We start from the raw sequence: 18,189 nt of genomic DNA on the forward strand, positions 1-18,189 counted from the left end.
TGTCTCAACTGCTTCTTTAAAAGTTTCCTCCCTTTCACTGTTATTTTTCACGTTTTGGATTTCTCCTGCAGGCACATATGAAATGAGGTAACTCCTAAAGTAACAGAGGAGAGGGGCTGGCTTTTATTTGACTGCCAGTAGATAGGCGATCTTTCTTTCCCTTGGTTAACTGCGGGCTCCACAAAACAGACTGCTGCTGGCAATTTCTGACCACAGCATCTTGCAGAGATTTTGCCTTAAAAGTCTACCACAAACCTACACAACAGCAATTTACCAAATTCATTCTAGGACCAGGTGACCTTCATGGTACCCTGACAAACTTATCTCCTCTCTAGTTAGGTTTGCTGATTTTTCTTACAGGAGTCAGGAGTGAAAGACTGAAATGTAGTGAACATTAATAATTATTTTCAGGCTACAGCAGTCAGGCATAAACATGCCTACTTATAAATCCGTTGATTTGGTTAGTAATAGAAATAAATCCATTACTAATACAGACAGGGCTGTAAATAACAACTTACATTTTATAGCTGAATATAAATAGCAGGACAGAAACTCCTGAAACAGACAAACAAGTCTGACTTTTACTATTAATAATGAATGTTTTCCCTTAACACAGAAGTTTTCAAGCCTGATGGATTTCAAAGTGTTTCACAGTACAAGCACATGAAAGAATCAGACAATTCTGGAACAGGGGAGAGCAGATACTATAAGGCACACCTCTCAGATTTCTTTTGGGTAAAAACAACAGGAGGTTTGACCCTTACAAAAACATCTTTGAAATATTTGCAATAAAAACTATCTCTTGGTTCATATTTGTATGTGCTTCATGTCTCCCTGATAAGAAGGGAGAGAAGTAAAACTGGGCTAAGTACAGACTGTGAGACAGGGAATGTGATGAGAACATCAGCCAGAATGATGTCAGAACTGTCTAGAAGTGAAGAAAAGGGAGTGAGTGAAAGGCCAGAAATCTGTGCTGAAGTTGAGACTCCCCCATGAATTTTATGTTGGCATATCTACTGGGCCTATGCACAGAGTCAGAGGCGGGACAGCCAAACATGACATCATTCACAAATGAGCCACGCCACCAGGCCAAAAGGAACTGAAGAGGAGGTATTAAAAATAGTGCTGCCCATGGAGATTTCAGGGACATGCACATTGCATTCCCCACCCACCAGCCTGATAGTCTTTTGGTAACAAGCCAAGTGAAAAACTTGTTGGAAGCATTAAAACTGCCCAACCATTTTCCCTTTTAATAAGCTTATTCAACAACAACAACAAAAAAGGCTAAAGCATCCGTTACAATTTTTCAAGCCACTGTACCCATTACTATTTTTTTTATTAACATATTTTGATTTGCAAAGCAAAAGTAGCTTTGAAAAAAGAAAAGGGTAATGCAGATAGTGAACAGATGTGGAAACCTAACACAATTGGTAATTGATCTTGGATCAGGAAACAGCTTTCTGTTCTTGGCACTCTTCCCACAACTGAAGCTCCAACATGCTACAACTGCACGATGGAATAAACACTAGTACCAATGAAAACAAATGACAGTAGCTGCTACTCACCATGTACAAATCCTGGTTGATGCCTAGATATTTCCCATTACCACAACCAACATCAGCTACTATTGAGCCTTTTGGTAGGGACCTGAGAAACTCTACAATTCGGGGCCATGGGCTATGCCTGGTACTGCTGAAGTGTGTGGCAATCTCTTCGTACACCTTGTGTACATATTCTTGCTCCAGCTTCGAGGCCTCCATCTCATTGTGGGGAAATGAAGGTTGTACTTGTCTTTGCTGTCCTTTCTGGCTGTCACAGACAGATGGGTAAACTAGATATAGCAACAGATACACAAAAAATATAATTTTTTTAAAGTAATTCCTTGTTGGTTAAACTTACTTAGCAAAATAAAAGTGAAATATTAAAATACAAAAAATGCTTCATTCCTCCTTTACCTTTTAAAAACTGAAATGCAGGTCAAACTGCAGAAGTGTTTGATGACCTTAAAACAAGCAACCTGCCCACGTGTACCAGAGGCCGTCTGCAGTGATCATTTATCCTGCTATGTTAATGAGGTTTATGTTTTCAAAACTGAGACAGTGCCCCTAATACCAGAGATCATGACATCATTGCAATTCAGCCTCTGAAATTCTGTTCTGAGGGCACAAATGGACTTCAATTCCATGTAATCATTGAGCCACCTATCTATTATTATCTGTACTGCCCTAAGGCACTTACATGGCTCTATCACTGCAGATCTGACTGCTTCTCCTTCTCTAATGTACTTATTTTCACAAAATTACATTCCACTTCAAATAAAAAGCAACCAAAACTGACAGGAACCTGAGGAATAGTAGCTACTTCTATTCTGCTACATTATTCTGGCACTTGAGGTCCCAATGAAATGCAAGATCCCAGACTACTTGCCTGGCTCCGGAGCAAGCCAAATGCCCTCCTGTATATAGGAACTCCAGCAACTACACGGATGCAACCAATTCAAGCCATAGAGTATGCCTAACCCTAAGCCACTCAGGAATGGCTACCAGGACTGCCAAAACTACCCAAAGGGATAAACCGGTTTGCTCAAAAAAAATGCTTACATATTGGTGATAAATAACAATTTTGACTTGAAGATCACCTCAAGACACTTACTGCAATTGCAAGGGCTTCTCCTTACTTTCCTGAATGTAAATGATGTCCTTGTTTCCCTTCGATTTAGTGTTAAATCTCCAACATCAGCAGTGATTGTTCCAACTTTTTGCCCAAGCTCAGATGCTTGAATGACATCATATTTTCGGGGTGTAATCCTAAAACAAAGTAACACAAAATAAAAGAATAATTCAATTTGCATCAGAAAAAAAACAATCCATCTATATAAGAAGACAATTCTTACATACTGTGACAAGTGTGATTACAACATGCTATTTAATGTACTGCTGCTTCTCAGTTTTCAACTTGCTCAATTTCAGAGAAAAAAAGAGGAGCTGACACAAACTAATGACATTAATTAAAGTGTTATTTAATTGCAAGTAATTACATTTCGCTTCCCTCCCTTCCTTTCCTTCCATAAAGTTTTGTATTGGGTCTAGCTGAGATGGAGTTAATTTTCCCCACAGCAGCCCTCGTAGTGCTGTGCTCTGTATTGGTAGCTAGAACAGTGTTGATAACACACCAGTGTTTTGGCTACTGCTGAGCAGTGCTCCCACAGCATCAAGGCTGTCTCTCCAACATTGCCCCCCCACCAGTAGGCTGGGGGTGGGCAAGATCTTGGGAGGGGACAGATCCAGGACAGCTGACCCAAACTGACCAAAGGGATATTCCATACCATATGATGTCTGCTCAGTATAAAAGCTAGGGGGAGGAGGAGGAAGTGGGGGGCATTCGTTTGTTTACATTTGTCTTCCGGAGCAACCACTACGCGTACTGAAACCCTGCTTCCCGGGAAGTGGCCGAACATCGCCTGCTGATGGGAAGTAGAGAATAAAATCTTTTGTTTTGCTTTGCCTTCGCGCGCGACCTTTGCTTCTGCTTTATTAAACTGCCCTTATCTCGACCTACGAGCCTTTTGTTTTATTTTCTCCCCCTGTCCCGTTGAGGAGGGGGAGTGATAGACTGGCTTTGGTGGGCACCTGGCAGCTGGCCAGGGTCAACCCACTACAGTCCTTTTTGGTGCCCGAACAGGGACAAGACAACGGCAGTTTTGTATTAAGCGTGCTATAGCTATAGTAGTTATTAAGTGGCAAGCTCCTGTGTGGGTCACGGAGTTTGTTGGCTGCACTGCTTATCTCTTTATTTTGCTGAGCTTGGGAACATGTTAATAGAAATAATGGCTCTGTGCTTTGCCCTGGCATTGATGGCCTTGCTGTGCTGGGGGAGCTATTTTGTGGGAAGGATGAAGGAACTTGGGAACTTGCTGGTACAAACAATGGCTATGATGTGCTTTGTCCTGGCATTGATGGCCTTGCTGTGCTGCGGGAGCTATCTTGTGGAGAAGATGAGGGAATACATCTCCTTCTCCCTACCCGGGACTGATGTGGATGGTTTTATTATGCAAGCTCCTGAGGTCCTTGTTCACCCTTATGTGAGCTGTTTAATACTATTCATTAATACTATTGGCATGTTATGGGTTTTGTGGAATTTGGTCTCGTCCTGGTGTAAGAGAAGACAACTTTTGGGTGAGGCAATACTGAAATGTGCCCTGGGGCGGCCGGTCCCTGGGTGGCAGGGTGTTTGGAAGGATTTGGGCAGATTCCTAGGACGGTTATCACCTCCCATAGCCTGGGACTTTACACCTGAACAGGCAAGCAACCCTGGCAAACTGACGCACCACTTGATAGAGGGGTGCCTTGCCTATCCCAATGAAAACCAACAGCTTCTAGCACTGTGCTGGGGCCTGGCCTGTGCCTGTCGAGCCACAGTTCAGTATTCTCAGAGGATTACGGTTGAGGCAGGGACCCAAACTGCATCTGAGAACGCCATGGTTGAGATAGGCACCCAAACAACAACAACTACAGTAAGTGACCCAGTAGTGAAAAAGAAACAGTGGACAAGGAGAACAATGGGTCCATACCCTCGATTAGTAAGGGAGGAGGAAGAAGAGGAAAGGTTTGTTCAAGAAGCCGGTCCTTCGACAAAGAAATGGGAGGAAGGAATGAGAGAACTTAGCCAGGAAGCAGAAACGACCCGGTCTCTGACCTCATCAGAGCTTCGAGGCATGCGGAAAGATTACAGCCGCCAGCCAGGTGAGCGGATTGCTGCCTGGCTGCTCCGATGCTGGGATAGCGGGGCTGACAGTCAGCAATTGGAAGGTAAGGAAGCCCAACAGTTGGGATCTCTTGCTAGAAACCGGGGCATTGAGAGAGGAATTGGAAAAGAGGCAGCAATTTGCAGTCTCTGGAGACGACTCCTCTCAAGTGTGAGGGCAAGATATCCATTCAAGGAAGATCTTGTGAACTCCCCAGGGAAGTGGACTACTGCAGATGAAGGCATCCAATACCTGAGAGAATTAGCAGTGCTGGAAGTAATCTACAGTGATCTAGATGATGATGAGGTCTCCAAAGATCCAGAGGATGTCCTGTGCACACGGGCCATGTGGAGGAAGGTGATTCAAAGTGCTCCTGCGTCCTATTCTAACAGCTTGGCAGCGATGTATTGCCCAGATATGGATACACCAACTGTGGAGAAAGTGTCTTCTTGGCTCCAAAACTTTGAAGAAAATCTCTGTACCTCCTCATCCCTACAGAACAGCGCCTTGGCTGTTAGGGGCGCCCCAAGAAGTCAGTCCCCTCCTGCCCCGGTCAGAAGGAAAGGGAGCCCCAGGTGCATGCCGCGTGGTGCGCTCTGGTTCTTCCTGCGTGACCAGGGGGAAGACATGAGGAAGTGGGATGGTGAACCCACCTTTAAGCTGGAAGCCTGTGTACGTGAACTGAGAGGGAAGACTGCTGTTAAGAAGGGGTCACCCAAGAAGTCTGTCAGCGTAGTTGCTGTAGAGACACAAGAAGGCAACCGGCAATCTCCCAGACATAGAAGAACTGAAATCACCTCCCTTGATTCCGGTGAGGGGACTTCTGGTCTGGCACTGAAAGGGTCAGACAGTGAATACTCTGACCAGGAACAAGAGTAGAGGGTCCCTGCCTTCGGCCAGGAGGAGGAAAGGGATGACCGGGTATACTGGACTGTGTGGATCCGATGGCCTGGCACATCAGACCCACAGAAGTATAAGGCTTTGGTAGACACCGGGGCACAGTGTACGCTGGTGCCATCAGGATATAGGGGCACAGAACCCATCTGGATCTCTGGAGTGACAGGGGGATGCCAAGAATTGTCTGTATTGGAGGCTGCGGTGAGCTTAACAGGGGACAAGTGGGAAAAGCACCCCATTGTGACCAGCCCAGAGGCCCCTTGTATCCTTGGTGTAGACTATCTCAGGAGAGGGTACTTCAAGGACCCAAAGGGGTACCGATGGGTTTTTGGTGTAGCTACTGTGAACACAGAGAAGATCAAACAGCTATCTACCCTGCCTGGCCTCTCGGAAGATCCCTTCATTGTGGGATTGCTGCAAGTTGAAGAACAGCAGGTGGCAATTGCTACCAGGACAGTGCACCGGCGGCAATATCGCACAAACCGAGACTCCCTAGCTCCCATCCATGAGCTGATTCATCAACTGGAGAGCCAGGGAGTCATCAGCAAGACTCACTCACCTTTCAATAGTCCCATATGGCCAGTGCAAAAGTCTGACGAGGCATGGAGGTTAACAGTAGACTATCGTGGTCTGAACGAAGTGACACCACCACTGAGTGCTGCTGTACCAGACATGTTAGAGCTCCAACATGAACTGCAGTCGAAGGCGGCCAAGTGGTATGCTACAATTAACATTGCCAATGCGTTTTTTTCAGTTCCTTTGGCAGCAGAGTGCAGGCCACAGTTTGCTTTCACGTGGAGAGGTGTTCAATACACCTGGAATCGACTGCCCCAGGGGTGGAAGCACAGCCCTACCATTTGTCATGGACTAATCCAAACTGCACTGGAACAGGGTGATGCCCCTGAACATCTACAATACATTGATGACATCATCGTGTGGGGCAACAAGGCAGAAGAAGTGTTTGAGAAGGGAAAAAGAGTAATTCAGATTCTTCTGAAAGCTGGTTTTGCCATAAAGAAAAGCAAGGTCAAGGGGCCTGCACAGGATATTCAGTTCTTGGGAATAAAATGGCAGGATGGACGCCGTCATATGCCTATGGATGTGGTCAACAAGACAGCAACTATGTCTCCACCAGCTAACAAGAAGGAAACACAAGCTTTCCTAGGCCTTGTGGGGTTCTGGAGAATGCATATTCCAGGTTATAGTCAGCTTGTGAGCCCTCTCTATCGAGTAACCCGAAAGAAGAACTATTTTGAGTGGGGCCCTGAGCAACAGCAAGCCTTTGAGCATATCAAACAGGAAATAGCTTGTGCGGTAGCTCTTGGGCCTGTCCGGACAGGACCAGCTGTGCAAAATGTACTCTACGCTGCAGCTGGGGAGCATGGTCTCACCTGGAGCCTCTGGCAGAAAACATCAGGAGAAACCCAAGGTCGACCATTAGGGTTTTGGAGCCAGGGGTACTGAGGATCAGAAGCCCACTACACCCCAACTGAAAAAGAGATACTAGCAGCATATGAGGGGGTTCGAGCCGCTTCAGAAGTTGTTGGTACAGAAGCATATCTCGTCTTGGCACCACAGTTGCCTGTGCTACACTGGATGTTCAAAGGAAACATCCCCTCCACACACCACGCAACCAGCGCTACATGGAGTAAGTGGGTAGCGTTGATCACGCAACGAGCTCGACTGGGGAAACCCAACCACCCAGGAATCCTGGAAGAGATCATGGACTGGCCAGAAGGCAGAGATTTTGGAGCATTGCCTGAAGATGTGGCTCGTGCTCAAGAGGCACCACCATATAATGAGTTATCAGAAGATGAAAGGCGTTATGCTTTGTTTACTGATGGATCCTGTTGTGTGGTAGGAAACCATCGGAAATGGAAAGCTGCTGTGTGGAGTCCCACACGACAAGTTGTTGAGGCCACTGAAGGAGAAGGTGAGTCAAGTCAGTTTGCAGAAGTGAAAGCCATCCAGCTAGCCCTAGAGATTGCTGAATGAGAAAAGTGGCCAGTACTCTATCTCTATACTGACTCCTGGATGGTGGCTAATGCCCTATGGGGGTGGCTGCAGCAGTGGAAGAAGACCAACTGGCAGCGCGGGGGTAAACCCGTCTGGGCTGCTGCATTATGGCAGGACATTGCTGCCCGGGTAAAAAGCATGGCTCTAAAGGTACGTCAGGTAGATGCTCACATGCCCAAAAGCCGCGCCACTGAAGAACATCAAAACAATGAACAGGTAGACAAGGCTGCCAAAAGTGAAGTATCTCAGGTGGACCTGGACTGGGAGCGTAAGGGTGAGCTATTTGTAGCTCGATGGGCCCACGAAACATCGGGACATCTAGGGAGAGATGCAACATACAGATGGGCTCGTGATCGAGGGGTGGACCTGACCATGGAGGCCATCACACAGGTCACTCATGAATGTGAAACATGTGCTGCAATCAAGCGAGCCACACGAGTAAAATCTCCCTGGAACAGAGGGCGGTGGCTGGGTTTTCAATATGGCGAGGCCTGGCAAATTGACTATATTGGACCACTGCCACGAACACGCCAAGGCAAGCGCTACATTCTCACCATGGTGGAAGCAACTACTGGCTGGCTAGAAACATACCCTGTAAACCATGCCACTGCCCGAAACACCATCTTAGGCCTCGAAAGGCAAATTTTGTGGCAACATGGTACTCCAGAAAGAATTGAATCAGATAACGGGACTCATTTCCAGAATAACCTCATAAACTCCTGGGCAAAGAAACATGGCATTGAGTGGGCGTATCACATCCCCTATCACCCACAAGCCTCTGGAAAGACTGAGAGATATAATGGACTGTTAAAGACTATGTTGAGAGCATTGGGCAATGGGGCATGGAAGCACTGGGATACAAATTTAGCAGAAGCCACTTGGCTAGTTAACACCAGAGGATCTGCTAACCGTCCTGGTCCTGCCCAAACAAAACCCTTACATACTGTGGGAGGAGATAAGGTCCCCGTAGTGCACATGGGGAAGGGGCTGGGGAAGGCGGTATGGATTGCTCCTCCCATGGGAAAAGGCAAACCCATTCATGGGATTGTCTTTGCTCAAGGACCTGGGTGTACTTGGTGGGTAATGCGGAAGGATGGGGAGACCCCGTATGTGCCTCAAGGAGATTTAACCTTGGGGGAAAAATAATCTGTGATGTGAGTTGTATGTTGTAGGAAGTAATGCAGCAGGAATGACCTGAACTGATCAAGAGTGAGTTTCACAAGGAACAAGACGAGTGCAACGATGATGGAAACCAAGCCAGTGTTGGTGCTCAACAATCAAGCATACTGCTTCTCCTGCCCTGAACATCCATCTTGACAGACGGGGCCCAACTCATAGCCTGTTTGTGAACAACTGGAGGAGTGCAAGAAGCCCATGGAATGGGAGAGTAATATCTCTCTGTTAAAGGACAGAAGATAGTAGTTAATGAGAATGTGTAAATCTGTATGTTGGGTATAAAGATGGTTTAAGTATGTAGTTTAAGTCGTAAGTGTTGGTAAGAAGGGATTTCAGTAATGAGAATTAAATACAATGGGATGGTTAGAAGATATATGTATGTGTGTATTAAATTATGTGGGACCTGAGCATGATGCAAATGGTATGGAATAAGGGGTGGAGATTGTATTGGGTCTAGCTGAGATGGAGTTAATTTTCCCCACAGCAGCCCTCGTAGTGCTGTGCTCTGTATTGGTAGCTAGAACAGTGTTGGTAACACACCAGTGTTTTGGCTACTGCTGAGCAGTGCTCCCACAGCATCAAGGCTGTCTCTCCAACATTGCCCCCCCACCAGTAGGCTGGGGGTGGGCAAGATCTTGGGAGGGGACAGATCCAGGACAGCTGACCCAAACTGACCAAAGGGATATTCCATACCATATGATGTCTGCTCAGTATAAAAGCTAGGGGGAGGAGGAGGAAGTGGGGGGCATTCGTTTGTTTACATTTGTCTTCCGGAGCAACCACTACGCGTACTGAAACCCTGCTTCCCGGGAAGTGGCCGAACATCGCCTGCTGATGGGAAGTAGAGAATAAAATCTTTTGTTTTGCTTTGCCTTCGCGCGCGACCTTTGCTTCTGCTTTATTAAACTGCCCTTATCTTGACCTACGAGCCTTTTGTTTTATTTTCTCCCCCTGTCCCGATGAGGAGGGGGAGTGATAGAGCGGCTTTGGTGGGCACCTGGCATCCGGCCAGGGTCAACCCACTACAAGTTTGATTGTTTATTTTTCTAGGACTTATATTTTTTAATATAAAAAAATATATTTGTTAAAGATAAAATACACTACTAAAAATGGTGGCTATGGGTACAAAAGCATAGAATTGGCTAAGCTCTACATTAGCAGATTGAAGTTTCTTGTTACAAATGGGCCTCTCCAATGAATTCTGCTTTGCAAGAGAATTGCTTTTCCATTTATTGACAACAGAAGATGCAAAGATTGTAGCACTTGGGAGATTTGCTAAAATGCCTAAAGGGAGAAACTCTGCTGTAGATCTTTCTTGACCAAAATCTATCAATCAAGCAGACTGGGAGCAGAGCTTCTTAAGCTACTTCTGGATTTGGCATGGATCTTAATGGAACACAAAAACATTTTTGCAAGGACAATATTCATAAAATGAAAGTGATCTGGAACTTTCTTGGGGTGACAAAAGTTTAAAATAATTTTATGAAGAGGTTTACATTACAAAAAAGTACCAAACCCAAGAATTTTTAATAGCTCTATAAATGGATCTCTCTCAAAGTAGAGAAGAGGAAAAGGAGAAAGTAAAATGCAAAACACAACATGAGAGAAGAGAAACAGCTGCACCCACATGTAGTTTCCCATCACTTGCACACGGGAAAAAGTAGATACTCTTGGAACAAAATGGAAACTCTTCAGGGAAATAGTTTAGCACTTCAAAGCTGTTACTGCCACACTGAAATGCTTCCTGAACTTAGTCATCAAGGAGATTAATGCAGAAATTTCCTCAAGAAAAAAAAAGCCCAAACACCAAAAAACATCTCTAAGGAACTGGCCTCTCAGCGAAGCCCCTTCAGAGCTGCTGACTTCAAAGTACTTGACTTCGAGCAGGACAAACTCTCAGTATAAAACTGACTTCCATATTGGTTAGCTGAGTTTAACCCCCATAGGTTGAGCCAAAAGGGGAGGCAGGGGGGAGGGAAGTGTCTTACATTCAGTCTCATCTCAAATTTCAACTGGAACTTTTTTGCAGGTCACATGAAACTGCTGACCAGTGCCAGTACTTAACCAAGAAGAATGATCCGAATGCCGAGAAGGCAGCCTGCAGCCTGATCAGCATTCCCGTACTTTGCTGTATGCCATCTTTCCTACTGCAGGGAAGCTGATCTCTAATCTAGTCACAGGGGAAAAAAGAGTGCAGGTCCTTTCTGTCTGGAAATCAGGAAGCAGCACATTGATGCTCCATCTAGATGTTGCGAAAAGGAGACATGAAGCAGCCCCAAGAATGGAAATCTCCCAAAGACAGCCATGGAAAGGATGGGATCTAATAAAGAACTGCCTTGTTCATGGCAGATAATGAAGCTATGATGAAATAATCAGCTGAGAATGCCCAAGACTCCCTGGACAGGAGAACTTCAAATCCCGAGTTTGCAGATTTTCTGTTTGATTTTCTTTTGTACCTGCAGCAATAACCTAAGCATAGCAGCTAAGATTTTCAGAAATAAGCCTTCTTTTTCAAGGTTCTAGTTTCAACCTACGTAATTTCCTTTTGCCTATACTACAAGCAAGAACCCTACATAAAGGCTGGACTAAAAACAGGATTCACAATGTCAAAAATAAAATGCTGCACATCCTCTTGCTTGGCACAGAGTTGTTTTACTATTGCAGTGTCAGGAATGGTGTTTTGCCAGGTTACCCAACCAAAAATGAACCTCATCAGAAAAAACATCACAAATTAACCTCATCAGAAAAACCATAATTTTACGTTCATCTATGAGACAAAAAGAGCACTTATCTTTTGCTCTCCTCGATGACACTGTATAGCTTATTTCTTAACCATATATTTCTCTTTCAGAGAGAACAGAACAAAAATCCTTTTCCTGTGCGTTTTCTTAACAGGGTCAAAATGAAGTCTCTAATTCCCTTGGCATCCAAATATACACATTGAAAACATTTCCAGAGTAATTCCAAAACTGAACCTTTTGCTCCCTAATTTGACTTCTGAGGAGTAGATAAAAGGCATCACAAATGATCTTGCATACATAATGTCAGGATGTATTTAAGTGAATTAACTACACTTGCTCACTGGATGATTAATCTTGTTGATTACAATAGTACGCTCCACTAGCATGATGGAAAGCTTACTCCAGTTGAGTATCTTGACCCACTACTGCTTTCAAAAATATACAGAAAAACTATTTTTAGGAAAGGTGGACAAGCACTGGGACAGGAATAACTTATACATGAGTAGAAAGATCTGGGATCTTCATTTTAAATATAGTTTATGTCATTGGTTCTCAAAAGACAACCATCACTTGAAGGTACAAGCGAGTTAAGTAATTATCTCATTCCAGTTCTTAGTAGGCAGGTACACTACCCCAACTGGAACGCCTGCTGGCAAGTACTGCGAGCGCCCTGCGTACATCCTTACCCCTCCTGGGAGTTTGGCTGCCCAGGGCCAGCTTGGGAAGAGCAGAGCTGGTGGCCTTGGAGAAAGCTGTCATGAAGACAGCCAGAAGCCTCAGCAAGGGCCACCTCTCCTTTCCCTGGGAGCTGCTTTTAAACGGAGGCTCTCTTGCTGGGCCTTGCCCCAGCTACAGCCCCAGATGCATTCCCAGCTCTGTCTGTGCACAGCCACTGCCCCACTGATCCGGGCCTTGACCCCCAGGCTGACGTCCCAACCTGGCCTCAGCCCGGCCCCATGGAGCTGCCTGATGCCTGGGGTTGGGGACTGCCCCTCGGCTCCTCTGGCCAGCCACATCACTGACATGGAAACTGCACTATGTTCTCAGAGTTGTAGATAACCTTTCCAAAAGATGACTGATAGTATTTGACAGGACAGAATAAGAAGCTTATAATGCTGGTATTCGTGTTCAGTCTTGTATACCAAAAAACAAAGGACTTCACTGCCCTGGGCTTCTATAATGATGCACGTCAGAAGTAGCAGCTGCTTTTTACAACTATTTAATTTAATGAGGGAATATACAGGTGGTATAAGTGCTCTATAAAAATGAACAATGTAAAGGTCATTGGGGAGTTCATATTCTCCCTTCTTCATAATACAAATTAACCAGTAAAATTAAAAGGCAGAAAATCTTCTGCCAATAAAAGGATTTGATGTTTAATTTACACAGAATATAATTAAATGTCTCCAACTGACTGCTGTAACCAGTGACAGCTTGGGTCAAACAAAGGAAGAAACATCTACCATGGGCATTTCTGTCCAATATGAGGGTTTCCATATTCTCCTGAAGTGCACTACTGTCACTCTCAGAGCTTGCCAAGATTTTAGCCTTTTTGCCAATTTCTGCACTCCTATTGTAAGTATCTCCCAGTGGTGCATGATTTAAAAAGCATGTATTTAAACTCTACAATAAGCAAAGCCTCAAGACATATTTCAAGAACTCTCTTTTCCAGGATCCCAAGCCCGCTCAGTACAATGCAGCCTTATCAGTAGTTAAAGTGTCCCTAAAGCAGCTGGGAAAAGCTCAGGAAGACTCCCCTTTGTCACACTCATGCCCTCTGTGCAGGGGAAGTCACTCTCTTAAACCAACCCTTTTCTAAAGCCTTTGGCACATGTGATCCAATGGGAAAAGCTGTGGGCCAAAAAGAGAGAAAGGAAATGGTGAAGCTAATTGCACTACAATCAACTCTTTGCCAGCTCAGAGTCATTGAGGACTTTCATATCACAGATGTAAGCGAGAGCGATTTCCGAGCAAAACTTCACTTGTGACAGCAGCAGGAAACTGCAGCTCAGGGACTGGCAGCTAGCTTCCTAAAATCCCCAATTTTTTCAATTTAACCTGAGCAGCATCTGAGCAGAGGAGTAAATTTGTATATTAATTATAAAACTTGACTTGATTTCTTTCAGAGCAATTTTAAATACAGAATGTCATTAACAAAGCAAACAACATACATTATTCTTCTATTATCAGCAATGCAGGCACTCTTACACATACCCATGTGTCCACAGGTATCTGGATTCTCCAGCCATCACCAATAAACTGCATCGGGGCAGCATAATTGCCACTGTATGGCCATCGGGGTGTTTGAAATCCATCACAATCTAAAAAGAAACAAAACCAGCCACCATGAATAAGCATGACTTACACAGCTTCATATACATGCCAGGCATTCTCAAGTCCTAGCTTTGTTTGCCTCTTCAATGTGGCAATATTCTGATTAACACGAAACAGCTACATGTTTCCTAGGGATGCAAAAGCCTCTAAGTCTCTGTCCTTAAGATCTCTCCCTTTCAGCACTGTGTTCAAAAATCTGAGGCAGTCACAAATATATGTGTATATATAGATAATTAAAATACTAAAATACTTTTTTTTTTCTTTTCACAGTAATAGCTTTCTTTGTGAGAACATAGTAGCACCGTTTAATCTCTGTGTGTACCTGTGAGGTAGAAAAGGATTAACTAAAGGCAAATGCATAACAGTAAGAGAAGGCTCATTTGCTGTAACTCAGGCATCTGAAAGTTAGGTACCTGGGCTAAGGCAGTCAGCTACTGTCTTTTTGTGAAGTCTATGCAGAGAGACACACGTATCTCTGAGGAGAAGGACTTTGGGGTGCTGGTTGACGAGAAGCTCAACATGACCCAGCAACGTGCGCTTGCAGCCCAGAAAGCCAATCGAATCCTGAGCTGCATCAAAAGAAGCGTGACCAGCAGGTAGAGGGAGGTGATTCTCCCCCTCTACTCCGCTCTGGTGAGACCCCACCTGGAGTACTGCGTTCAGCTCTGGGGCCCCCAACATAAGAAGGACATGGACCTGTTGGAGTGAGTCCAGAGGAGGGCCACGAAGATGATCAGAGGGCTGGAGCACCTCTCCTATGAAGAAAGGCTGAGAGAGTTGGGGTTGTTCAGCCTGGAGAAGAGAAGGCTCTGGGGAGACCTTATAGCAGCCTTCCAGTACCTAAAGGGGGCCTACAAGAAAGCTGGAGAGGGACTTTTTACAAGGGCATGTAGTGATAGGACAAGGGGTAATGGCTTTAAACTGAAGGAGGGTAGATTTAAATATAAGGAAGAAATTCTTCACTATGAGGGTGGTGAGGCACTGGAACAGGTTGCCCAGAGAAGTTGTGGATACCCCCTCCCTGGAAGTGTTCAAGGCCAGGGTGGATGGGGCTTTGAGCAACCTGGTCTACGGGAAGGTGTCCCTGCCCATGGCAGGGGGGTTGGAACCAGATGATCTTTAAGGTCCCTTGCAACCCAAACCATTCTATGATGATGATGATGATCTCCACAGTGATTCATCCTAGTCTAAAATGTAGAGCTAAGTGATACAAAATGACCCTGTGCCCTCTGGAAATGCCTATCCATTCACAGCAGATTGAGCTGAGACAATTAACTCAGAGTAGATGCATAACATTTAGATAACCAGTATTAGGTGAGAGAAATAATTCCCAACCTGCCCACATTCTTGGAGGTTTGCAGGAAAACAAGCACATGCAGTCTCCTAAGATCCTGACTAACATGCCAGCTACCAGACCATCCTTTTATTATTTGCCACCTGGCTTCTAGCCATGGCAATATATTGAGGTAATGCTTTCAGCTTTATTCCAATTTCACAGCCCAGATGGCAGTGCTACATTTTGCTTCTGCTTGGTCTAGGAATGTTATCCCTTTACATTTCCCAAATGAGAGAAACTCTTGCTGTGGAAAATAAGGAGCAGGTCATTTAAGCAAGCCAAATGAGTTACAAAAGACTTACCAAAAAAGAAAAGTGATCCAAAACTATTCAAGTCAGCAGTTACAGCTACACTGGAGAATTAGCACCATGAAAGTGCTGCCACCTGATTTGTAACCTACTAAGTATGCAATTTAAAAGCAGACTTACTACAGTATGCCAGATCGAAACAAATTAAGCAGTTCTGCTTCTGCATACAGATGTGTTTAACAAAGAAAACAGTGGTGCAATGATCAGTCATTCAGCACAAAAAACCCAGCAAGACAGAGACTGAATAAGTAAGACTTTTAAACACTACAAATTACCACTTACAACATTTACTATTTAATGTTGTGCACACTGGAGCAAACTACAATGGCATTTACATTTTTAGGAAAAAAATTATTTACGCTGTAGTACCACCCACATAGAGTGACACAGCTTCTCCTGTTGAGCTATCTAAATTTAAGGCAAGAAATGACAAGGGTGACAAACAGTGGCGCTGAAAGGGGAAGAGAGATATGGGGGAACAGGAATAAAGCCTACGTATAAGCTCTGATTAATGACTGTGAAACACTTCAATAGCTACACAAATAGATGAATGGCAGCCACTTGCTAACATGCTCCTTCCCTTCCACTTAGCAATTTCTTTCAGGTATTCTCAAAGAAGCATGGGGTGAAGAAGGAGAAAACACAGTGGCTTCATAGATCTGATAGAGAGGCTGTCCCATAAAGCACAACTAGGTGCACAACTCCATAAAAGGATGTAGCTTTCTAGCAAGGCAAAGAAACCAGAGGATAACTAATCAGGACCAGCAAGTAAGGAAAGGAAAAGCGTGAAAAGAAAAGAAGTGGGGAGTGAAGTGCTTGGATGAAATGGGTGAGATGATATCTCAGTCTGTCTTTTGCCTGTCTGGCTCACTGCTGTTGGGGGACAGGTGTGAGGGGACAAGATAGCGACTGGGTTCTTCAGAAGTATGGCAGAATAAACTGAACATGAGACTCTGTCCAGATTCCTTCCTGGAGGCTCAGTTACCCCACTGTCCCTCCTTCTGGCTCAGCAGTAGCTACAAAGCTCCGTTCTTGCAGATGATGTTCAAGAACTGCACTTTCTCCAAGAGTCTATGAAGAGATCTCTACGGGGCCCCCTACACTTTCAGTTCCCATCTCCCTCCAGGGCCTGGAAGAGGACCTTGTTCCCTTTCACTTCTGTGTGCCAGGCTGGGGACTCTATATGAAGCAGTGGGAAACAGTTCCTCCAGCTCCCTGCCTTCTCCACTGCTTTATCTCGTGCATCTCCAATTCCTTTTCCCCCACCAACTGCATGGCCCCAGAGTCTCTTCACAGAAGATGCTCCTCAAACCGTCTCCTGTTAACAACTGTGCATCCAAAACAGCAGAGGTTCAGAGTGCTCTATAACAGCACGTTGGGAATGAGAGGCCACAAAACTATCCCTGGTAGCTGGATTTTCAGGCAGAAGTGGCAGGAAAATAGACAGTAAAAGAGGAGAGCACGTCCTCCTGGCTGAATTTCAGCTATGCCAAGCCAACAAGAAATATGTGAAGCAAAATTTCTGATGGTGCAGAATTTGAGGCTGAAAAACAGGAGATTATCTACGTAACAGCTGGCAAGTCTAGTCCTCACCAGGACAGGATCCCAGCTCTGTCCCTGCTCCCTAGTTGTCTGTGGAGGAAAAGCTTCTGTACTATCATCTCACACTTTGTGGCTGCTCCCCTTCTAAACGAATTTCATCCTTATGACAAGCCGTGATGATTTGGTGAGGAAAATACAAATAAAGGATTAATTTACTTGTAAATGGGCAATGACATTAAGTAATTAGCAGTAATTGGAAGAGTCAAAAATCCAAATCCAAAACTGACTTTCGCTTATCAAGCAGACAGAGATTCTCAGCTAGAATATATTAAAGATTTGCACTTTTTCTATTAACAACAAATTTGACATTGCAATTCAGAGAGAGAATCAAATTTAAGGAACCCACTGTGAACATCTGAAGAAAATTAGTGCAATTCCTATGCTTCATTCATTTATTTAGAATAACTGCACCTGAATGCTTAAAAAAACAAGCAAGAGTACTTCTTCTATCCTTTGTTTACAGTACAGTAAAGAACATTTAACCCAGAAGGGTTTTTGAAGAACCCTGTTCTTATCTCTGACAAGCCTATTACTGACTGAAGTAGATAACATTCCCACACTCCTGTATGTGTCTTTATCCTGGCAGAACATTCTAAATTGTCACTGTCACAGACACACACACACAAAAGATTAACACATTTGGTCCTCTTTTTAATTTACTAAGGACTCACAATCAATAAAGCAACTCTGCCACTGCTGAATCAATCTGCTTCATGACAGCTTTGCTCCACAGGAGCTATTTCCAATTACTATTTTCATTTTTACCCATTTTCTTTTTTCTCTTAGATGGCAGAGTCAATAAAGATCAAATTTCCAGCTAGCTCATGGTGCATCATCCAGGGATTACATTCAAAAAATAGTGGATGCTTTGATCTTATACAACTTTCACCTTCTTTCTTTGTACTATGGAAAAAGTGTGTCTCTAAATATACTAAAAGACTTAAAAGAATCAAACAGCTAATAATACCTACTTGTGGTTTTAAATAACTTGTCATGATGCCAGGTTATTTAAGAGAGAGTGTTCATGACGAGGGA

At 44.4% G+C, this 18,189-nt stretch overlaps 1 protein-coding gene across 2 annotated transcripts in view; it reads right to left on the reverse strand.

Moving 5' to 3' along the window:
• The window catches only part of ALKBH8 (alkB homolog 8, tRNA methyltransferase), a 55,207-nt gene that overhangs the window by 10,354 nt on the left and 26,664 nt on the right, over positions 1-18,189 (reverse strand). For both annotated transcript variants that reach the window (XM_050912555.1, XM_050912566.1), the window contains 3 exons: positions 13,789-13,895; positions 2,653-2,807; positions 1,566-1,831 (listed from right to left, as the gene is read on the reverse strand). In XM_050912555.1, coding sequence (XP_050768512.1) covers positions 1,566-1,831; positions 2,653-2,807; positions 13,789-13,895 — 528 coding nt within the window. The remainder of the gene's footprint in view (positions 1-1,565; positions 1,832-2,652; positions 2,808-13,788; positions 13,896-18,189) is intronic.

This window comes from Gymnogyps californianus, chromosome 1 (genome assembly GCF_018139145.2).
Source record: "Gymnogyps californianus isolate 813 chromosome 1, ASM1813914v2, whole genome shotgun sequence".
In the NCBI taxonomy this organism is placed as follows: Eukaryota; Metazoa; Chordata; class Aves; order Accipitriformes; family Cathartidae; genus Gymnogyps; species Gymnogyps californianus.